General features: G+C 44.7%; 1 protein-coding gene and 2 non-coding genes across 9 annotated transcripts; 1 reads left to right on the top strand and 2 right to left on the bottom strand.

The window, feature by feature from the left end:
- Positions 1 to 7790: 7790 nt before the first annotated feature.
- Positions 7791 to 21460, bottom strand: LOC133363274 (myelin protein zero-like protein 1). Of its 7 annotated transcripts, none has more exons than XM_061582667.1 (4): positions 13551 to 13638; positions 10944 to 11048; positions 9254 to 9450; positions 7791 to 8171 (listed from the first exon to the last, which is right to left on the bottom strand). In XM_061582667.1, the coding sequence occupies exons 3-4, from the start codon at positions 9440 to 9442 to the stop codon at positions 7794 to 7796; spliced, it is 567 nt and encodes a 188-aa protein (XP_061438651.1). In that variant the 5' UTR covers positions 9443 to 9450; positions 10944 to 11048; positions 13551 to 13638; the 3' UTR covers positions 7791 to 7793. The 7 variants fall into 7 exon arrangements, with proteins under 7 accessions (XP_061438651.1, XP_061438655.1, XP_061438653.1 ...); XM_061582671.1 differs by having other exon boundaries at positions 10944 to 11018; positions 13551 to 13565; XM_061582669.1 differs by lacking the exon at positions 13551 to 13638 and adding an exon at positions 13447 to 13490.
- Positions 14968 to 15039, top strand: TRNAP-AGG (transfer RNA proline (anticodon AGG)). The gene has a single exon. It is a non-coding gene; the product is annotated as a tRNA-Pro (tRNA).
- TRNAP-CGG (transfer RNA proline (anticodon CGG)) lies at positions 15742 to 15813 on the bottom strand. Its single transcript has one exon. It is a non-coding gene; the product is annotated as a tRNA-Pro (tRNA).
- Positions 21461 to 24168: the final 2708 nt, after the last annotated feature.

Here is a 24168-nt window from a genome sequence, read left to right as displayed (position 1 = left end):
AGTCAAACAGTAATACTTGATAGTGCAAGCAAGCAGGAAGCAGCAGATGTTCCTTTTGGGCATCAAATACCATTAAGAACCGCATTGACTGACTTAATTCAAAGTGGCAAACGTACTGTGAAAAGACTAAGAAGGGAAGACATAGCAATGCAAGATAAAGAGGTGCCAGGTACTAGTGCAGGAACAAGTGCAGACACAGGTGCAGGACCAAGTAAAATTGAGAGTGAGGAAGAAATGGAAATAGATACTGTTAGACGGTCAGAAAGAAAAACGAAAGGAAAACCACCTCATAGATTCACATTTAATGTTACACAAAAGAATGATGAGACAGATGAACATCCTGTAGAATGGGAAAAAGAAGGGCCAATAGACAAAGAAACAATGGATCTCATGTGGAAATACTGTATTGAAGAATGAAATATAAATGAGTGTTATCAAATAAAAGTGAACAAAACTCTGTAAAACCTGTATGAATAAAGAACAAAAACTGAAATGTAAATGTAAATAGATACTGTAAGGTAACATGTACTGATATGTATTGAAATGAAAAGTAAGATTGTATAAAAGTAACAATGAACATGTAGTTTTGTAATCTGTGAGTCTCAGGTGGGGGCTGTTGTTCAGTAAAGCAAGCTATGAGACTCACAGACAGGGATTTTTAGTGAGAGAAGGAAACCTGCAATAAACGGGTTAAGCAGAGCAGAACAGAGCGCCAGGTTTGTCAAGGTCAGCAGCTGGCGGGCAAGTAGATAAGAAGGAACTTGCAGAAGCTCTGGTGTGGGGGAAAGTAGTTTGGAGAGAGAGAACTGTGCTTTGTGTTTTTGTCAGTAAAGACTCTTACAAGAAACTTGCCTGGCCTGGCTTATTTACTGATCTATGCGTCCCTAGAATTTCTTCTTTGTATGATCTCTATACGCACACACCGACAGACACATGTTCAGTTTTGCTTGAAGTTGGTGTAGCTGTCAACTTTTCTTCTTTTTTAGTGTTTTGAACTTTACAGCAAATAAGGAACTGGGAACTAGGAACCAACTGCAGCGTCGTAACTGAAAGGCGGCATAAACCAAAGCAGGCTTTTTTCTCCACCCCCCATCACATCCCATCCCCGGTAAGCGAGGGGGCTGTGGATGGTAAGTTGCTTCCATTGCAACTCCCACCCTGCCTGGGTGGGGATTTCTTTTGGCTCACGCCCGCTTGCTCACTTACCCTCCGCTAGTTCCCTCGCTCGTCCTCCATTACAGGAACTGAAACTTGAACCAAATTCAAATTTCCCGTTCTTGCGTACAAGCGCCTGCGTTAGTGTGCATCGGTGGGGTGGGGGGAGAACACACATCATAATCTGTGGACCAATTGGCTCTTAGGGGCGGAGTTAGAGGTTGGACTTTGGGAAAAACCGGAAATAATATGTTGGATGTGTGGTTGCAAAAACAGCGGTTTTTTTAACATTTGAAAACAGCGAATAAACAGGCAAGTGTGGACTACCCAATCACATGGCGATTAGGGAAAATGGGGATTATCCAGGTGAGTTTGGACAGGCGATCAGACTGGACCTACTGAAGGGCCAAAATACATTCCCTCTCCTGCTGTACAACCTAGGGTTCCGAGAAACTCTCCAGCCAATCACAGCATAGCAAAAGCAGTGTGTATATTAACCTTTGGTGACAGGAACTATGGTGAAAAGCCACTTGGCACAAATAGGCAGCACTGCACAAATAGCAGAAACAAAAGGGAACCGCACCAAACAAAGGGCAGGAAAGAGAGACAAGCTCTGGTGCTGGATGACATTTATTGTGAGCTCAATGCGTTTTGGAATTTGTCCTTCTTCAGGAGCTACAAACATTAAAACAAACTCCAATCAATAGAGTGGAGACAACACTGTGGAATATTTTAGAGACCACACTCCATATGACTCATTTTACAAACATTTAGAAGACATTTTAAAATGTTGTCATTATATTATATCCTAAAACTTTGACATAATACTGACACCTTAAAAAACTGTACTGTGTGACTCGAAAGTGACAGAATTGGTGTGTGTCTAGCAGTTTCCAGCTAAACTCCCATAATGTTTATATTACAAATGTTCCAGTTCTTTTTTTCCTCCTGCTTTTAATGCACTATAGTGCAAGAGTTTCCTTGGCAGTGGACCTCTTCTTTGTGGGAGTGGCTAAGTCATATACTTCCTGTTGATGTCAGATATAGACATGCCTGTTTTTATTTTGCAGAAAAAGCAATGGTTTAGCAGAGCAATCACAGCATAAACATAAAAACTTTAAAAGTGTACAAATTAAAAAATGGTGGCATGGGCATTATAGCACAACTAACTTGAGCTCAGGGGAACTGGGGATAGTGCGAACACAGACAATGGAATGAGCAGTGTTAAAACATGGATGCAATAATGTGAGAGCATTGGGGAAACACTGCCGAACAACTGAAGGATGATGTGTGGACAGTCAAATATAAATCCACTTTAAATGCACTATTAATGCATCAATGACATGCTGCTGCATATATCTGCAACAAAACGGCAATCTGGATAGGCTGTGACATATGCCTGGCAATGAGCTGCAGTGCTCTCCTCCAAGTTGGGGCTTCCTGGGTTGTTAAATCACTGTTTCCCACAATGTTTGAATTGGAAAACTGTTTCTTAATCACTGCATATAAACCAGGATTACAAACTACAGTTTGCTGCTAGTTTTCTCACAAGGATCTTAAGCAATGCTTAAATCAGGGATAGCTAACCCCTGGCCTGTAGGCCTGATCTGGCTCCCCAAGACCCCACCAATGTCAGTGGCAAATAAAGAGGGGGAAAAATGAATATACGGGTCTGGGATGACTAGAGAGGTTTAGACCTCTCCTTTCAACCTAGTGGTTTGACGGGGATCAGAGCTTGGAAAAGTTTTTTTTTTTTTTGAACTACAACTCCCATCAGCCCAATCCAGTGGTCATGTTGGCTGGGACTGATGGGAGTTGTAGTTTAAAAAAGTAACTTTTCCAAGCTCTGATGGGGATGTCAACTGCCCCTCCTCAGTCATCAGATCAAGTACTTGATGTGTGGGTAGTGGATGATAACGCTACTTCTTAGCTGATCTGCAGGCTGTGTGTCCTATATACATGCAAGAGTGTGAGGTAGCCACACCCGTTTTTGGCATGCAACTCTCCATAGGTTGGCCAAAGGTGACTGCTGCCATTGGGCCAAAAAATTAGGCACCCCGGCTTAAACCATTTGTACATCATGAAAACTGGTTTAGCAAATTCCTAATACCAGAACCAAAAACATGAAATCCTCACACACATATAAATCAGTCCAGCAGTTAAATAAAGAAGAGTTGGCATAGGGCCCTAGTGCTATCACACTTAATTGGTTTTGTCCTTAATCCTTTTAATGTTCCTTTGCAGAAAATTCATGCAAGTTCCATGAATCATACATACAGCACTGAATGTTTCATATCTCTTATACTTACAGACCTTTACGGGATTCACATTTTTGTAATATGTCACGGAAGGTTTTATACAGATCAGTCAAGCATCAATAACATACAAAAACTGGTGGAATAAGATGAGTAAGGAAAATTTCCTAAGGCATTTCCTACAACATACTAGTGATCCTTATTAAACGTTTCCCCTCACAAAATAAGATGAGCTTTTTTAATGCTACCTATATACATAAGAGTTCAAATCATGGCTGAGGACAAATGTCAAACTTGCAGCTCCCAGAGAGGAGACTGCAGATGTTTTGTTCCTCTCCAGGCCCACAGCCAGCCTAAAAGTTCAGTGGGGGGACCAAAAAAAAATAGGGGTATTTTTTCTGTAATAAATTTAATATTTGTTTGTGTATTATTATTATTATTATTATTTATTACATTTATATCCTGCGCTTCCTCCCAGTAGAAGCCCAGGGCAGCAAACAGAAGCACTAAAGACACTCTAAAATCATAAAAACAGACTTTAAAATATATTTAAACAAAACATCCTTAAAAACATATTAAAACAAAACATCTTTAAACACAACTTAAAAAAAAAACTTTAAAAATATCTTTTTTAAAGTTTTAAAAACGTATTAAAAAGCAATTCCAACACAGACGCAGACTGGGATAAGGTCTCTACTTAAAAGGCTTGTTGAAAGAGGAAGGTCTCCAATAGGCACCGAAAAGATAACAGAGATGGTGCCTGTCTAACGTTTAAAGGGAGGGAATTCCACAGGGTAGGTGCCACAACACTAAAGGTCCACTTCCTATGTTGTGTGGAATGGACCATCTGATAAGATGATATCTGCAGGAGGTCCCCGCCTGCCAAGCGCATGATCAACTGGGTATACAAGGGATAAGATGGTCTTTCAGGTATCCTGGTCCCAAGCTGTATAGGGCTTTGTACACCAAAGCCAGCACCTTGAACTTGGCCTGGTAGACTGTGCAATTCATTAAGCAGTGGGGTGACATGTTGGTGATACCCTGCCCCAGTGAGTAGTCTCGACGCTGCATTTTGCACCAGCTGCAGCTTCCAGACAACCTCAAATGTACCACATAGAGTGCATTACGGTAATCCAGCCTGGAGGTTACCAGTGCATGGACAACAGTGGTCAGGCTATCCTGGTCCAGAAACAGCGCTTACCGGCCAAAGCTGGTAAAAGGCATTCTTAGCCACTGAGGTCACCTGGGCCTCTAGTGACAAAGATGGTCCCAGGAGAACACCCAAACTATGGACCTGCTCTTTCACAGGGAGCACGACCCCATCCAAAGCAGGCAACTGACCAATTATCCGAATTCAGGAACCACCAACCCACAGCGCCTCCATCTTGCTAGGATTCAGATTCAGTTTATTGTCCCTTATCCAGCCCACCACCAAGTTCAGGCAGTGTTCCAGGGCTTGTGTGGCCTTTCCCAATTCAGATGTTGCAGAGAAATAGAGCTGGGTATTGTCAGCATACTGCTGACATCTCACCCCAAATCTCCTGATGAGTACCCCCAAGGGCTTCAATGCTATTATCTGAAAACTACCTTGGAGATAAGATCGGAACCACTGTAAATCAGTGCCTCTGATACCCATCTCACCAAGTTGGCCCAGAAGGATACCATGGGCAATGGTATCAAAAGCCACCTAGAGATTAAATAAGAATAACAGGGTCGCACTCCCCTTGTCCTTCTCCCGATTGAGGTCATCCATCAGGGCAACCAAGGCTGATTCAGTCCCATAACCAAGCCTGAACCCAGACTGGAATGGCTCAAGATAATCTGTTTCATCCAAGAGTACTTGCAATTTCTGCACCACAACCCTCTTGATCATCTTCCCTAAAAGGGGGGTATTTGAGACCAGGCGGTAGTTGTCACAAATCAGTGGGTACAGGGTGGGCTTTTTCAGAAGTGGTCAGACCACCGCCTCTTTCAGGGAGGCTGGAACCACTCCCTCCTGCAATGACGCGTTGACCACACTCTGGTTCTACTCGATCAAACCCCGTCGGCAAGCTTTAATAACCCAAGAAGGTCAAGGATCGACAGGACATGTTGCTGGACACACTGTTGCAAGCACCTTGTCCACATCATCAGGCCACATCAACTGAAACCAATCCCAAGAAGTTGCAGTACAGGACGCCTCACTGGGGACTACAGTAGATGTAGATGGGGCATCAAGATTGCTACAGAGGTGAGCAGCTGTACCCTCAAAGTGCCTTGCAAACAATTCACAGTGGGCCTCCAAAAGGTCTAAAACTCCATTTCCTGGAGTTGATGTCAACAGACCCCTGAAAATATGGAAAAGCTCCACTGGATGGCTACTTGAGGATGTGATGGTGACAGAGAAGTGGGCCTTCTTTGCTGCCCTCACTGCCACTCAGTAGGCATGGTTATGATGTTTTACTTGTGCCCAGTCAGCTTCACAGCATGTCTTTCGCCACTTGCGCTCTAGCCGCCATCCAGCCTGTTTCATTGCCCTTAGCTCACTGGTGTACCAAGGTGCTAACCCAGCTCCACAATGACAGAGAGGGCACTTCGGGGCAACCATTTCAAGAGCAGACGTGCCTCACTGTTCCACAATGTGACAAGGGTGTCAACAGGGTCACCTGCTCTATCTACAGGGAACTCCTGTAGATTCCATTAGTCTCCAGGGGTGGACCATCTTAATCTGTCCACCACCCTTGCAGGGGAGGATCAGAGCCATGAGTCTAAACTTCACCAGGAAGTGGCCTGACCATGACAATGGGTTGACATCCACCCCCACCCCCATCTCTAGAACACTCCTTCCTCCATCTGGAGCAAAAAGCAAGTTGAGAGCATGCCCTGCCGTATGCATTGGGCCAGTGACAACTTAAGACAGCCTCGTGGTCATCATGGAGGTCATGAAGTCCTTAGCTGGATCACTAGAGGCAGTCTCATTATGGACATTGAAATCACCCAGGACTATTGTTCTGGGCTTCTCCAGTACCACAGCCGAGATGGCCTCCGCCAGTTCAGTTAGAGAAGCTGCCAGGCAGTAGGGTGGACGGTACCAGTGGCAACCCTAGTTTACTGTCTTCTTGGCCTGACACCAGGTGCAGGCCCTCACAGGCAGGTCCAGGACAGAGTGGTTTCCTGGTGACAGAGATGGACGTTCTATAGACCACAGCAACTCATCCCTTCCATCCCTGCAGCCTGTGCTGGGGTTGCACCGAGTATGTAGGTGAACAAAGCTGGTTCAGATCAACTCTTTCCAGCTCACCCACCCAGGTCTCAGAAATGCATGCCAAATCAGCACCTTCATCCATGATCAGAACATGGATGAGTGTGGTCTTATTGTGTACTGATCTGCTGTTAAACAACTGCATACACAGGGCAGTGGGCACAGCAGATAAGCAATGAAGAACCTGTCCATGAGAGGTGTGGGAGAGAGGAACAAGGCATACATAGACTTGCTCTCATCTTCAGTGGTAGCTCACCACCTCCCCATGGCCATACCTCCATTTACCCATGATCACTGAAATTGGGGTGGCATCACCCATGTTCCTCCTGACTAAGACTCCTCTTAAACACCTTATATGGGCACAACAAGAGCCCACCAACAAAACCTACCTGAACCAGTTATCCCAGTAGGCCTCTGAAAGAATTGGGAACAGGCAGACCCACTCAATACTTTAACATAGGGCACATCTACTCCCCCCCATCTCACATCCAGGGAGGGCCAGCCTTCTGCCAGTTGCAGACTCTCACTTTGAAGGCATCTGGCGACTTTCTCCTATTGTTCAGTTCACTGCACAGGCTCTCACCCTGTGCAGGAACTACACATGCACCATATGCCCTTCCCACTACCAATCTCCTCTAGAATGTTTTTAAAAAAAAAAATAGAAGGGGGTAGTATCCTCACCTTCCATAAGGGACTCCCCAAAGGGCAAACCCTTTTGGTGTCACCCCTTCGGTAGTGATCCCACCAGTGGCAGACTTGCCTCCCAAGGGCAGCTAGGCTTTTATGCCCCGACTCATCCAGGAGCTCATGCAAGAGGCTGCAAGATTGACAGTAGCCTCTCCCTAAAGCCAGTATCAGGCAGGTAGTCCCAGTTCTTGCAGCACTTACCTGGGACCTCAGCTGTCTCAAGAGACAGTGAAAATTTTTAGGGAGCAGACTTTTTTTTGACAGGTGGACCAGGATTAAGGTTTCCATGGGGGAATGAGCTATTAGTAAAATTTAATTAACTTAATATTTAAATGGATAATATAATATGTCTTGTATACTGCAACTCATTGCAAGTCCTTCCCAACGCCATTGCTAAGTGTCCAAATAAACATACTGGTGAACATTCTAATTACCATAAGAGGTGTACTTTATTTTCAGAACAAACAGCTTTGAAAAGATGCTAAAATGCAGCAGCATTGAAGGACAAACAGCCAAAATGATACCCTGTTCAGTGAAATGTTTCCAGAGCTTGTGGTTGTGGTTGTAGTTGTGGTAATTCCAGGGGTTGCTGCTGCTCTTCCAGGGCTCAACATTTTCACTCTCTCCAAAACTTTAACTTCAACTTGCTCTGGCTCAGTAACTATGTCTGGCGGGTTCTTAACATCACAGAAATAAGTGCCATTGTCTATAGTTTGCATGTTTGCTACCTTGATGGATGCATCTTTCATGTAAAAATCTCCAGCCCATGTGCTTCGGCCACTGAATTGTGTGTTCCTTCCATTATATTCTTTCCCATCTGAATAATAGAAAAACTGTAATCATAAAAATAAACACATTAACTTTGAACAAATATTTAATTTTTCTTCCAGGTTGTAATATTGAGCAGATGTTTCCAGCACCACAAAGACTCACTGCATAGAACTTGGGTTCTATGCACGATGTTCCGTGGATTCAGAGAAGATAACACACACAGATGCAGCCAGCCAAACTGCCTTTAGGAAGGCTGTCTCTCTGACTTTCTGACCAATCTTAGGCGTGTTTAAACTGAAGTAAATCCCACTGAGTTCAATGGACCTTATTATCTAGTATGTAAGTTTAGCCAGGATTGCAGCCTGAGACATCGGTCTTTAAATTCCAGAGGATATGTGTTTTCAGTTGAAAAAAACTTAATTTCAGACCCCCATACACGCAAAGATTACAATTTCTAAGACCAAAGTACTGTAATCAAGAGATGCCACATGCGATGAAGAAGAAAGGAAAAGGGCCACCTTGGGTGCTGTATAGCAAAAAGTGGGATAGAAATCTTCCAGTTAAAAGAAAGACACAGAGAGAGAGAGAGATCACCTTCCAAGCTACAAGCTCTTGCAGAGAGCTTTGTTAAACCTAAAAGGGAAGGAGGCAAAGCAGAAACAGAATTGGGAAGGTGGGTGGGGAAAACTAGTGATTAAGGTTGCAATCCTCCTGCCCTGGGCTCCTACTGGGAGGAAGGGCAGGATATAAATCTAATAAATAAATAATAAATCCTATGGATACTTACCTGGGAGTAAGCCCCACTGAATTTACTTCCAAGTGAACAGGTATGGGATCGGGGTTGTTTGTCTGAGACTGAGTTTTATGGGGTAAGGACACATCTACTGAGAGGCCACAAAGAGACTAGAAGAAGTAATTATGAGAAATAAAGGGGAAAGACCAAGAGAAGAAATACTTTTTTGATGACACGAGACAGGCAGAATATGGCCAATATTGAATGCTGTTACTCCAAGACACAGACAAGAGTTATAATAAGATTGTCAGACTATTGACAAAAAGTAAGACTGTGCTGTAAAAATATGTAATACACTTTCACCACAAATTCTTAAGCAAATCTAGCCTTCCCTCAGCCACTAATGCTTACTGTTATGGGACGAGCATTTGATCCCTCTGGCTGAAAGCTCCAAGTAACAGATGTTGCAGTGCTAATCTCCTCTGATGATGTGAATGTGCATGGAAGCTTTGCATCTGTGCCAGACTCCACAGACAGTTCTGTTGGTAAGGACACTTCTTCAACATCTTCAATCTTTGCTGCTGAAGAACAAGATGCCATCTGGGTCCCTTTACAAGCAATAAAATGGCATAGTTTAAAAAAAATGCAGAGCTGGGCAAAGCTGTGCGTAAAGCAGCCTGATTTTATTTATTTATTTAAAGTATTTATAAACCGCCTATTATGAAAACATCTCAAGGCAATCTACAACAAAATCCATTAAAATACAACAAAAATTTTAATAAATCCAGCTGCATTAACAGTCAGAACAATATTTTACTAAAAATTAGTTTTACAGGAACTTTGCATGTTGATGACTTAGCCTAAAAGGTCCCATGCAGCAGAGTAAGGCAGTGTCCAGCCTCTTGAGATACCAAGCACCAAGAGATTAGTGAGAAAGAGAAAAATGGCAGTATGATGGTGGATAATGTGAAAAGGAACATAGGTGTGCATTTTCACGTAACCTTTATTACTCAATATTAAGTAATAATCTACGACAAACAGATTTATCATCTCCCCACTTACTATATATGTAATAGACTTTTCAGTCTAGTACAACTGAGGTGCAATCCTTTGGTCTCTGGGAGGGCATCTCAGGGGCTATAGGATGGACTGGATCTATCCCTCTGAAGTTGGAGACTGACATCAGAAAGGGAGGTCTAATGTTGGTGCCTCCCTCTCCAGTGATCAGTGGCCTGATTAATGATGGAGCTCTTAACATTGCATGAGCCAAATGGGAGGCACACCAAGAAGCAACTTTCCAGTCCCCAGTCATGGCTCCAGACCTGGGGGAAATTCAGACACACTTCTGAACATGTCTAAATCTCTCCCTTCCATTGCAAATAATGGGAGGGGGAAATCAAATGGAGGAGGGGAAGAAAAGTATTTAAAAAAATTGAAGTCAGAGTGCAGAACATTCCTCTGCCCTCGCTTCTGCCCTGTCAGTAGAGCCTGGGAGGACAATGGATGAAGCGGTTAGAGAATGCTGTCTTAACTATTGAGTATTCACCTGAACACAAATACTTATTTGTGATAGGACACTGGAATGGCTGCTGAATAGAAAGCAGCAGTTGTTTACACCCTTTACTGGAATCCTGCATCTTTCAGCTGGAGACAGATGCATACTTCAGTGTCCTCATAGGCAGCCAGCCAGGCTCTCTGATTACCCTTGGCCAGGACATGTACCTTCAGAGGGTCAAACAGGAATTAAAGCCTATTTGCACTCCATTCTATGCCCACACACTGGCCTCAATGACCACCATCTTGGAGGAGGGGTACAGTAATCAGTGAACGTTTGTTTTTGCTGGGGGAGGGTTGCCCTCAAAGGAATGGTTTGACCCCCTGGGAGAGGAGCCACAAGTGGCCATATCAACATACTGTGTTAATAAGAAACAGGCAAAAACAAGTAATGAAAAAAGAATTGTAGAGCGTATAGATTATTGAACATTACACTGGGAACATAGAGGATTGGTTTCTTTCAAATTCAACATAAGTTTACTATCTAAACATGCATATGTGTCTAGACTTGTCACTGCATACATTTTGATGTCTGGTCAAGACACACCTTTTAGGACAGCCTTTGGAGATGAAAGATATTATGTTTTAACTGTATTTGAGGTGTACATAACCCGTCCCGGGACTGCAAAAATGAAGATCGGGCTATAAATGTCTGTAATTAAATAAATTATAATTAAATAACAGCTCCACTGGATGTAATAAATCATTTTTGCCATTGATCAGATTCTAATTTTCCTCTTATTAGGTTAGTAATATGTTTTTCTAATGAAGGATAAGAGCCATTTTTACCTGATTTTTCTTTTTTACATAAAGGACAAACTAAGGGTAACAGTCTGACATCACAACTGTATTTGTTCCACAGATACATATCTTCTCTACTGTTGATTTATTCACTTTTTTATTTTTGATTTGTAATTTTATGATATTTTGTAATTAGTTATCATTTTATATTGAAGTTTGGAAACCTGTCCTGAAACATGGAATAAAAACTTGATAAATCTATAAAATTCAAGTTAAATGTTAAGAAACTCTTCCCCCACAGGATCCATGCTCTTTCATCACAAATGATTTCATCATCTGAAGTACAATGAGATAAAAACACTTCTAGATTTCCTCCGTGGCGCAGAGTGGTAGGTGGCGGTAATGCAGTCGAAGCTCTGCTCATGGCCAGAGTTCGATTCAAACGGAAGGAGGAAGTCGAATCTCCGGTAAAAAGGGTTGAGGTCCACTCAGCCTTCCATCCATCCGTGGTTGGTAAAATGAGTACCTGGCATATGCTGGGGGGTAAAGAAAGGCCGGGGAAGGAACTGGCAATCCCTAAATGTCGCAAGACGTCACCCTAAGAGTCAGAAACGACTCGCACTGTAAGTGCGGGGACACCTTTACCTTTAGATTTGCAAAAGCTAATTTTCCAAAACTCAGATGATCTGCAATAATACAATTACGGGGAAAATTTAGAACCTAATTTCTACCATATCATGCTGCAAGTTAACCTCGGCTACTTTGTTTTAGATTGTTATGTAACTTTCATATATACAGCTTTCCTAGATAGATTTCTGAAAATTCATACTAGTTAACTTTATCAATAATGCCAAAATACCAAGGGGCTTTCAGGGATAAGTGGATTTTAGTAATACATTCCATCAAATGTCAGTATAAAAATATAAACATTTCTCTCAAAATCCAAAAGATGATCTATCAATTCAGGTGTGCTTATCTGGTTATCAGAAGATGTTTGGTCATAGCTGAATCAAAATGAAAAAATAGCTTGTCTCTTTGGACAGAAAAACACACAAGACACTTTCAGGCTGCCAAGAAGTCTTTTCACTCACAGACTTCTTTTATATTTCTGACTACTACCTAACAAAATATTTACTTTTTATAAAAGGGAAAGTTAGTAATTGACCACATGAATCTACATGGGCATGACATTCCACAGAGATATTTGATTCCATGTTCATTTTGTACTGGTGATCAGTACTGAGGGCTTCTGGGATGGATCAACTTTCACATCCATACATAGAGATTGGGAATACCATGGTCTGAATGATGCTGAGTTTAGTGTTCAGTGATTCATCTTTGCATTTGAGGACCTTTTCTAGTTCTCTCATAGCTGCCTTCCCCAGTCCTAGCCTTCTTATGATTTCTTGACTATTGTCTGCATTTTGGTTAATGACTGTGCCAAGGTATCTTCACTCTGTACTGGTGCTCAATACTGAGGGCTTCTGGGACGGATCAAACTCTGGGGAATTCTAAGCATGCAATAAGTTTATTTTTAAATATTTGATGCAATACCACATTCAATTTTACATAGTACCATGAGGATTTATGTTCTCAAGTATTTCTTTGCTTGTTCATTTCCCCTTCTTAAGATACAGGTCTAGCTGTGAAATTGGCTGCCTGTTCTGTGTACTTATCACAATTGCAATAGACTGTAATACCCATCCCCTGACTGCACCCACTGACAGGGCACACTTAAGGAAATGGGATAAGTCAGGTAACAGGCTGAAGTTGGTTCTTTGGACCATTTTTTGCAATTTCAGCTTCCTGGTTTGATCCACAGGGGCAGATACAGCCTCAACAAGGAACTGGGGTACCAAGCCACCAGCTGCACCCAAAAAGGAACGTTGGGATTAATCATCTTACTGAGCCCCAGGAGACAATGCACAGAAGCCAGTTCTCTCAACATGTTAAAACAGGAGACCTGAAAGCTGAACCAAAATTCCCAAGATTTTCCTTCGTGAAGGTTACAAAAAAGGTATAAAATAGAGAACGGTGAACAAAATGCTGCAAGCCAAAGCGCATTTACTCAGAAGCCAGTCCCGCTGAATAGAACGGACCTGGGGAACCCATTTCAGACCGTAACCTTCTTTTACAGGCGCATGGCACAGAGCAGGGATGGCATCGCCTGAAGTGCCCCGCCCTTAGCCCCACACAATTAAATGCCAGCCACCACGTGCAGCCCTCTGACGCATTAGTTCGTCTCCTCCTCCTCCACCACCCTTACGCCTTCCTCCATCGGGCATCACCCTCAATCCACGACCCCCCACCTCGCAGGGCGTGGCTGAGCAAAGCAGGAGAGGGTGCTTGCCCCGCCCCCTTTCCAGCCCCACGCGCCCCGGCCTAGATCTTGGAGAACAGCAGGAGCCCTCACACTGGCCAAGAGCAAAAGCCGCCGCTAGCCATAGCGTGAGCGCGCGGGCTGAAGGGCTCTTTTGCTTCTCTGCACCGCCGCCACCTCCTGCGGCCACCGATAACCCTGCGGCCATCTTTCTGCCTCCGCCCACATTTTCCCTCCCATTGTTACGCCCCGCCCACATCACATCCATTGTTGGGGGCTGAAAGAAGAACGCTGCCAAGCTTCCAGAACAAACCAGCCTCAAGTACACGGGCGATGCTGCATTCCTGTGCACCTTGACCTTGGAGGAAGGGAGCACAATGGGAGTAAACGTACAAAGGATGCGGCTCTGTGTTTTATGTGCACCAGCCATGCCCATCTTCCAGCTGACCGGCTTTACCTTGCCCCTTACTTCTCCGGCTGTCACAGAGCGGGGAACACACATCGTCCCACCCTCTCTTTGAGCACGCAAGGGGGGGCGGGACAGGCTTTGAGGTTTGCAGTTTTGTTTGGGGGGGTCGTGTGCATGGATCTGCTAAAGAATGTTTCCTCATCTTGGTGACCTGGTTTCCTCCCTGCGAGAGTAAATGCGGATTTTTATTGAAGGGCTCTGGTGCATCAGGCTGCGGCTGCATCGTGTGCGCATTTACTCAGAGGTAAACCTAATCGAACGAGCGGTCCGATCCTATGAGTACATAAGGGTCCCGCTACAGCGCATGATGTGAGGCATCTACCGGGTTTTTTTGATGGGCTACCCATCGTACTTACCGCCCAAGCAATACCAGGCGTGTCACTCAATGGGAATACCAGGCGTGTCACTCAATGTGCCTGAGATGTCCCTCAATGCTCAGAGAGCCATAATTCTCCTTCTTCTTTTACCAGGTATATATACCGTGTGAACAGGAGGAGTGCGCTTACAGTCAACGTTTTACCCTCACAGGGTCCGGGAAATGTTTTGTAAAGAGCTGGGATGCTCCTGTATTTTAGCTCTCAAATTCTAGCTGGCTATGAAGAATTACGTAACAGCCAGAAAACTCCCTTCTTTTGGGTCACCTTCCTTACTGATCCCATTTGTCTTATGTGCTTATGTTACATAAGGCAAAGGTTATATAGCAACGAAATATGCTACTGGTTAGCTTTCTGAATACAGCAGGAAAACAAATGTTTGTGTATGCAGCTGGTGTAAAAAAATTCCTTATGCAAATAACATTCCGTCATAAACCACCTTTGAAATAATTGCTCGTTCTCTTGAAGTTATCTTTATAAAATGCATGTAGGTACTTCAGCAAAGGAGAGGGTATCGTTGTTTAACATTTAAGTGATGTCACTGAACGTTCAGTGATGGAGTTGAAGTAATACTGTACTGTTTCAGACAAAAACAAAAAATAGTGGTCTCAAGGAAACATGAAGGCAGCATTAGATTCCTGCACAACAAGAAAATTAGAACCGGAGTGGCTCGTTGGTCTAGGGGTATGATTCTCGCTTAGGGTGCGAGAGGTCCCGGGTTCAAATCCCGGACGAGCCCATTTTTGTTTTCCATAGTACTAGGAGCGCAATAAAAAATGTAATTTTTTTGATGGCTGTTCTCTACCCCCCCGGATTTTAATAAACATTGTTAGAGAACTTATTGGTATGATTGTTGTACAGTGTACTTGTGCACGATGATGTGAAAATACTATATTTTTGCTTTTTCGTTGCTCATTATATAACTTTAAGAAGGGAAGTAAGAAAACATAATGCTTATTTCCTTCTTCCTGTTCAACCTGCTCCTTTTCTGCATGCCACTAATAATTGCACAGAATAGAAGAAAATAAAATACATGCAATTTTTCCTCGAGACACTTAATGCAAAGGAACATCAGAATAAAAGGCTGTTTTAACTATGTAATGATCCGATCTTTGTTTTCCCCTGCATGCTCCATGAAGGTGTTTTTATTTCCTGTTCCTCAGTCCTCGATTTGGGGAAATGTTTTAAAAATAACCAGGGTAGCCTTTATCAATGTTTTTGTACCGTTTTTCAACAGTGGTATCGCCTACTAAATCTTGTCATTTTCTCCCAAGAAGGCTTGATTGCTTTCCTAGTTATTCACAAAGCGCCTTTTCTCTCTTGGAGCCCTCCTTCTTTCCTCCTCCCTCCACTCACTAGGCTCCGATGATAGAGTTGTAAAATTAATAAATTGCAGACATTCCCCCAAAATAGGAAGGAATTATACCACCCCTCCGACAACGGGCTCGTCCGGGATTTGAACCCGGGACCTCTCGCACCCGAAGCGAGAATCATACCCCTAGACCAACGAGCCGCTCTCAGTTTACTATTCCTCAACTTACTTCTTCAGTTTTAACCCGCCCCTATTGTACTGCGCAAGTATTCTACTTAATAGATTGCTCAGTTTCTCACATAAACACATTACACCCCTTTCATTTTTGAAGAATGGTTCCACCCACGGTCCTGGAAATACCATTATCCAGTCAAATAAGCTCATGATCTTGTTCCCCCCCCCATGGAGTGTCCTTTCTCCTCAGAAAGGGGTCCGGGAGAGGAAAAGGATACTTAGTTGCCTTTCTTGGCGGAGAAAGGAGGGTTCTGCTCTGGCTGGCGGAGAAGTAAAAATTCCTGTCCCTTTATATACCGTTTGAAGAAATACAGAATACCCTGATCCGGTTGGGCCGTGGGATTTCAGAGTGAAACCATTTATTTCTAACTGCCAGAGGCGAGAAATGAGCACAGCCAGAATCCTTTCAGGCGGCCCATTTTCTATCGTGGAGGGGCCTTTTATTTCGCTCATACTTCCTCCGCCGTCGCACGCTGATGAGTTAGGAGAAGCCCAACGGCCCTAAACTAAATTCAACAAATAGTGGATTCCCGCATGATGAAGCTCTGTGGTGAATAGGAGTGCCAACTTCCATCCCTCCTCCCTATCTGGGCTCCTGTGCCTTTAACTGCTGTTTGATAGACAGAGATCAGTATAAGTAAAAACTTTTCCTGGAGAATTAATTTTAGAGAAATCCCACTCGGCAATTTGTTCCTGCCTGTTATGGAGTTCTTAAAGGCACGAGAGCCCTGCTGGGGTCCGGAAGTGGGCAAATGCCGGGGTGGGGGGAGAGCGTACAGAAATATTTTACATGAAATGAGACAGCCTTCACACTTACAAAGTGGCATTGGTGCCTACTCATAGGGTCGCCGTAAGTCGGAATCAACTTGAAGGCAGCACATTTACATTTTTACAATGCTGTTATGTGCACGAGTAGAAAGGTGATTTATACATTTTATTTCAAAATGTTATTAACAGCCTTTCTACAGCCTCTTACTTAACAGAATGTTCATTTCCCCATAGTCACATGTTGATCAAATCAAATTCTTTATTTGCGGTCAAAGACCCGTCCTGTTGTAGGCACGTAGTACAATACAAATCAGTTAAACTTAAAAAGGGTTAGAACACTACAGATCAGTTAAACTTAAAAACAAGGATAAAAGGGTTAAGTCAATACATTTTGTCCTTCTATTCAATTATCGTATACAATAAAAACAAATTAACCAGACCAAACTTCAGATTGTAACAGTTGCGTGGCATATATAAATTTAGCAACTCTAATTGTAACTTCTTTGTTACATCCTGATATAAGGTAGCGAATCATATTATCAGGGGCCATCTGGGAAATATTGTGCGTTATATTAGATAGGATATTGCAACGGATGGAGTCGTATATTGGGCAATTAAATAAAACATGAAAAAGTGTTTCAATGTTGCCTTTCCCACAAGGGCACAGACGATGGTCGTGGGGAATCTTTTGAAATCTCCCTAAAAGTAATGCAGATTGAAGGGAATTGAACCTAGCCCTAGTGAAAGCTAAACGGAGATTTGGATCTATGAGAAAGTCCAAATACGGGGCATATTTAGAGGGGACGGGCTTTAGTTTAAAATGTATAGGAGAGCAGGTTTTTGTGGCCTTTGTGATGGCAGTTTGAAAGTCTATATCTTTAAGTCGAGCTCGAATAGCAAATTTGGCCGAGATTAAGGTTTGTGTTGACAGATATTCAGGAGATAGGCCTATAGAGGAGAGTTTGCTCCTGATTTTGTTGCTCCAAATCACATGTTGAAAAAATCGTGTATTTCTCAGGCTTGAATAGAGAAATGGTTTCGTATCCCACCACATATGTTAACATAGCAAATATAGAACTATTGTGCCACATCTGCCAAGAATGGTCATAGTGCTTCTTTTTGCACATATTTATTTTAATTGTCACAAACTGTATTTTTAACATCTCATGATCATTTGACCCCATATTTACATTCCTCCTCCTTATACTGATGGGGACTCTAATCCACAAAGCATTTTGCCATAAAAGGGATAATAGGCATTGTTTTTGCTGCAGCAGATCAACATGGCATCCCCTCTGGAAGATCTATCTTTGGGTGCTTTCACACTGCACTTTATTCCATTATTCTGACGATTTATTTCCTGTTAATTTGCACATAAAATTTGAGCTTTCACACCACATAACGGGTAGCTCTGGAATTCTGGTGGAATGTAGTGGAAGTTTAGAGCTAAATTCCGCAATAAATGATACCTGAAAAATTCCGATAGCAAGGCCGGGGACACGGAAGATCGTGGGAGTTTTGCGTTAGCTGCCGCTGCTCACGTGACAGCCATCCCAGCATGCAGTGCATTCCCACCCTTACCAACTGCCACCACCGCGCCTCCCAGCGATCCCAGCTGCTCCTGGAGAGCAGCCTATGCTGCTGCTGCCTAACCAGAGCCTCTGCTGCTGCGCTGCCGCCTCTCAGCTGATCGTGATCGCACCTCCTTCAAACCCCCCACACACTGAAAGAACAGGCCTCAAACCGGTAGGTGAACACCTGTGTGAAAGACAGTTGCACAAAATGCCAGTATAACAGGTACTGCAGTGTGAAAGGGATTTTTGAAATCCGGAAGTGCTATTTTTTTAATCCGTTAAACTAGCTCTATTACCCCCATGTGTGAAAGCAGCCTTTAACTGCCCAAAGAGTCTCCTTAAATGTAGCCAAAGCAAATCAACCTGAGTTTGGCATGCTCTGTATGTATGTATGTATTTATTTTTGTTACATTTTTATCCCACCTTTCCTCCAAGAAGTTCAAGGTGATGTACATGGTTCTCCTCCCTCTCCATTTTACCCTCACAACAACCCTGTGAGGTAGGTTAGGCTGAGATTGTGACTGTCCCAGGGTCACACAGCAAGCTTCATGGCTAAGAGGGGATTATGAACCCTGGTCTCTCAGGTCCTAGCCCTACACTCTAACCACTATACCACACTAGCACTAAATGTATAAACCTATCAGGTATATCCAACAGTTTTTGCTACAGAAGTGCATAATCTGTTAATTATTTGTATACTTGAAACATGGACGCTAGAGAGCAAAGAAATTTGACCATAGCAACCCATAGGCCCTTTAGAAAGATCAGTCAATAAAAGTGATATGTGTGAAGATAGCATTAGCCCCAGAAGCTGTAACTTTGACTCTTGTAGTCTAATAGCCTTTTGGTCAAAAATGGGGAACCTCTGGTCCTGCAGATGTTGTTACATTCCACCTTTCATCATCTCTGGTTATTGCATGCTAGCTGGGGTGATGGGAGCTGAAGTCCAACAACATTGGGCCACAGGTTCCTCACCCCTGCCTTAGATGATGATTCCACAACTTGGTCTCAGCAAAACATTAAATAGATGAGGGCTAATTTAGTACCTGAGTCCTTATATAACTTGGGACTGTGGTATATTGAATGTATCTTACATTGCCTGTAATGGAGCAGTCAAATTTCCCTTCTAACACTGGTCTGATGTTGTTTAGTTCAATCTCTGTCTTTGTATATGAGTGTGCAGAAGGCAGTTGAAGCTGCTTTGCTTAGGTATAAGGAAGCTATGTCTTTATCTGTTGTCTGTTTAGGCTGTGATTGCTCTGCTAAACCATTGCTTTTTCTGCAAAATAAAAACAGGCATGTCTATATCTGACATCAACAGGAAGTATATGACTTAGCCACTCCCACAAAGAAGAGGTCCACTGCCAAGGAAGCTCTTGCACTATAGTGCGTTAAAAGCAGGAGGAAAAAAAGAACTGGAACATTTGTAATATAAGCATTATGGGAGTTTAGCTGGAAACTTCTAGACACACACCAATTCTGTCACTTTTGAGTCACACAGTACAGTTTTTTAAGGTGTCAATATTATGTCAAAGTTTTAGGATATAATATGACAACATTTTAAAATGTCTTCTAAATGTTTGTAAAATGAGTCATATGGAGTGTGGTCTCTAAAATATTCTGTTTATGTTTAAGAGCACAGTGTTGTCTCCACTCTATTAATTGGAGTTTGTTTTAATGTTTGTAGCTCCTGAAGAAGGACAAGTTCCAAAACGCATCGAGCTCACAATAAATGTCATCCAGCACCAGAGCTTGTCTCTCTTTCCTGCCCTTTGTTTGGTGCGGTTCTGCTCGACACAGGGCACGGAGGAGGGCATCTATGCAAAACCAAAGCAGAGAGAAACATACCGAAAAAACAAGGAACTGGGGGTGCACACCCCAAAATCTGCACTGGTCCAGGACAAATCATATACCCCAGGAAAGGGGAGGGTGTCCTCTATGAGATGCCACTGTGTCCGGCCTGGCCCAGAGCTCATGTTGGTCGCAGGACACATAGGAGGGCATCCATGCAAAACCAAACCAGAGAAAAATGTACAGGAAACCATAAGTAACTGGGGGTGCCCACCCCAAAATCTGCTCTGGCCCAGGACAGATCATACACCCCAGGAAAGGGGAGGGTGTCCTCTTGGAGATGTCAGTGCATCCCACCTGGCCCAGAGCTTCTGCTGGGCACCGGGCACGGAGGAGGGCATCTATGCAAAACCAAAGCAGAGAAAAATGTACAGGAAAACATAAGTAACTCGGGGTGCCCACCTCAAAATGTGCTCTGTGCCCAGACAAATCATACACCCCAGGAAAGGGGAGGGTGTCCTCTTTGACATGCCACTGCGCCCCGCCTGGCCCAGAGCTCCTGTTGGGTGCAGGGCACGGATGAGGGCATCTATGCAAAACCAAAGCAGACAAAAACTTACAGGGAAAAATAAGTAACTGGGGATCCCAAACCCCAAAATCTGCTCTGGGCCAGGACAAATCATATACCCCAGAAAAGGGGAGGGTGTCCGCTATGTGCAGTCCTGGCCCAGAGCACAGTTTGGGCTGTGCACCCACACTTCTTATTTTCTGGTTGCTTTTGTCTATTTTGATGTTGCATAGATGCTCCCTTGAGTGCCCGGTGCCCAGCAGAAGCTCTGGGCCAGCTGGAACACAATGGCATCTCGTAGAGCAAACCTTCCCCTTTCCTGGGGTATAGGATTTGTCCTGACCCAGAGCAGATTTTGGGATGGGCACCCCCAGTTACTTATTTTTTATGATTTCATGACATCATTATGTATTTATGATAATATCAGAAGCCTGATGATTTTGATTGCATAAATGTATTGTTATTCTTGACAGAGAGAGTCCTCCGATCACAGTGATCATACAGGGAACCCCAACATATATTTTGGGGTCCAGACACATGTTCAGTTTTACTTGAAGTTGCTGTAGCTGTCAACTTTTCTTCTTTTTTAGTGTTTTGAACTTTACAGCAAATAAGGAACTGGGAACTAGGAACCAACTGCAGCGTCGTAACTGAAAGGCGGCATAAACCAAAGCAGGCTTTTTTCTCCACCCCCCCATCCCATCCCATCCCGGGTAAGCGGGGGGGGGGGGGGCTGTGGATGGCAAGTTGCTTCCATTGCAACTCCCACCCTGCCTGGGTGGGGATTTCTTTTGGCTCACGCCCGCTTGCTCACTTACCCTCTGCTAGTTCCCTCGCTCGTCCTCCATTACAGGAACTGAAACTTGAACCAACTTCAAATTTCCCGTTCTTGCGTACAAGCGCCTGCGTTAGTGTGCATCGGTGGGGTGGGGGGAGAACACACATCATAATCTGTGGACCAATTGGCTCTTAGGGGCGGAGTTAGAGGTTGGACTTTGGGAAAAACCGGAACTAATGTGTTGGAAGTGTGGTTGCAAAAACAGCGGTTTTTTTAACATTTGAAAACAGCCAAAACAGCAAATAAACAGGCAAAGTGTGGACTACCCAATCACATGGCCATTAGGGATAATGAGGATTATCCAGGTGAGTTTGGAGAGGCCCTAAGAAGACAGAGGCAGACAGAGAGACAAGCCATTGTGACTAAAGACTCACTCGCCTCATTTCCCCCATGGTTCATGGGGAACCTGACCTGTTCAGCAGGCACCGGCTGCTCAGCCTGGCCCGGCCAGGTCGTCCCATGACATGCAAGGCAAGGTAGGTTCAGGGCTTCCCACTAAGAGTAAGCTGCATTCCTGACAGCTGCAGAGAGAGCGGGTACGAACCAGGCAGGTTTATGGGTTGGGAAGGGCACCCAAGATAGTCTGCTTTTGCCGGTCAGAAACAAATGGCACAGTATAATATTATCCCCATTGGTCAACAAACGCCCTTCCCTCAAACACAGAAGCCCCTTGCTTCTAAGGAAAGGGCATGACTTACTGTGACTGTCTGCCCAGCCCGGAGGAAGTACTTTGGAGTAAATTTATAAGCTATCTCCTCTCCATCTCTGATCTGTCTCTTCAGTCTCCAGTTCCCAAGAGACTGATCCTGGTGGGGATGAGGAAGTGAAAGGCAAACGGTACAGTCCCGAATAGTAAATCGGGGGGGGGGAACCACCAAGCCCAACCTCTCCTCTCTCAAGCCTCCCTTGTCAGAGCGGTTCTTCAACTGGACATACTTCCCTTCCGGGTCTACATCCTCAATGCTGATGCTGCCTTTGGCAGAGTCCTGCTGTGACATCTGGAAAGTGCTGCCACTGCTCCCAGTGCTGAGGCCACTTGCACCACTGCCGCCAGAGAGCAGCTCCTTGGCTTCCAGGCATTTGCGCTTCCCCCAAGATGAGCGAATGGCCAAAGTGCCGCTGAAGGAGGAGGAGGTGGCCCGCAAAACCGTGATGCGGGAGGGAGGGCTCGGAGACAGCTTCAGCCTGGCACAAAGGCAGGGGAGCAAGAGAGTCGGTGGCCCAGAAGAAAGTGCCTGCAAGGCCCCCCAACCTGTCCTGCTGGGGCAGCTCTCCAATGTGACAGAGCAGCCCAGCGCTTCACTGGCTTTTCTGAGGGCTGTCAAGGGTTCCTCCCTTTGTTTAAAGAGGCGCTGGAGCTCAGCGGGACACGTGTGGGAGGGAGGGCGCTCAAGCAGCCTCCGGTGGATGCCCTGCTGTGGCAGGCACTGGCTGCACGAGGAGGGAAGGGAGTTCTCCTTGGCAACAGGCACGATCAGCTGACGGGTGGGAGAAAGAAGCGCTCTGCCAGGCCCAGGGCCGGTGCTGGCGTGTTCGGCGCCCCCCTGCAAATTATAAATCAGCACCCTTACCTTTTATAATTTTTTCTGTTCATTTTTCATTTGAAACTATGCCAACTGCTGAGTTTCCAAGCTGCTGAGAGTGCATGTGAATTTATTGGTTTTATCAATTTATTCTAATGCATTTATAGCCTGACTTCTAAAAAAGATTTTTTTCTAACAGGAGTCCCCCCAGCACTTCACAACTACCAAATCTGCACCCCTGTAAGATGTTTCTCTCTCAAACAGGCACACACACAGAGATGAGATGCCAGCCTTTTCGCTCCAACAGGCAAAAATCTAGCAAAGATTATCCTAACAAGGAGAGAAAGACAGGAAGAGTGTTCCCATGGTTGTGTTATGTCTATTTCAGCTGGCTAATTTAGAAGGCAGAAGAGCATAACCCGAAGCAGCCACCTGCTGTGCAGGGCTCACCCCATTCCAACCAGTGGGGAGAGGGGCCCCTGCTTAGAGGTGGCAGATTTATGGGGGAGGTCTCAGGCACCACCATTGCGGTGGTGGGCAAGATTGCAGAACGTGGGCACCAGATTGGTGGGAGGGCTCCTGCGCTCTTCGCAGCTGCGGGGCTATCAGAAATCCAACGGAAGCAGGTTTCCCTATGGCCAGGCAGGGCAAAGCCGCACCTCCTGAATGTCTACCTGACAGCCCCACACTGAGCTGTAGCCACCCATCCCTCTTTAATCCCACCTCAATATAGTTACCACCCTTAAGTACTGAGGCGGGGGCCCTCTGTCCATGCTCAGCAACACCCTCATAGTCATGCTGCACAGAAGCCAGGATTTATCCAACTGAGAGGCAAAAATCTCCCCCCTCTCTCGGAGAAACCCTCCTGGGAGGCAGATACAGAGAGACAAAGTGCGGCTAACTTGGGACGGGGTCGGGGGCCTGTTGTTTTCTCCCAGATTACACAAGCTCGAGCACAACAAACTACCACGGAGCTACCTCTCACTCTTACTCCAAAGTAGTTTCCCCAAGGTAAAGTGCCCCAGGGTTTCCTCTGGGGTAGAGAGGCAGGAGTGTGCGTCTTCTTACCTGCTCGAGAAGCTGGCACGCTCCCCCTGGCCCATGGTGCGTTCCTTCCTGCCCGTTCGATGACAACGCTTGCTGGAGAAGGAGAGCTGGCCTCGTGGAGCTGCCGCCAACTCTGCCTGGAGCCGTGGAGGGGCAGAGGGAGGGCCGGGGCAGCCTCTCTGGTCGCTCCCCTCGAGGCGTGCGAGCACGGGA

The sequence above is a fragment of the Rhineura floridana genome, chromosome 8 (genome assembly GCF_030035675.1).
Source record: "Rhineura floridana isolate rRhiFlo1 chromosome 8, rRhiFlo1.hap2, whole genome shotgun sequence".
NCBI lineage: Eukaryota > Metazoa > Chordata > Lepidosauria > Squamata > Rhineuridae > Rhineura > Rhineura floridana.
This window is presented reverse-complemented; position numbering and strand designations above follow the sequence as displayed.

Bases quoted from the DNA above. Each gene is read 5' to 3' on its own strand.
- LOC133363274 (XM_061582666.1), bottom strand. From the start codon at position 13,665: ATGGCCGCAGGGTTATCGGTGGCCGCAGGAGGTGGCGGCGGTGCAGAG. The intron at 9,451-13,550 runs GTGAGGGCTCCT...TTGCTTGTAAAG, and splicing joins GGCTTTTGCTCTTGGCCAGT to GGACCCAGATGGCATCTTGT. The intron at 8,172-9,253 runs GTAAGCATTAGT...TTATGATTACAG, and splicing joins CAAATGCTCGTCCCATAACA to TTTTTCTATTATTCAGATGG.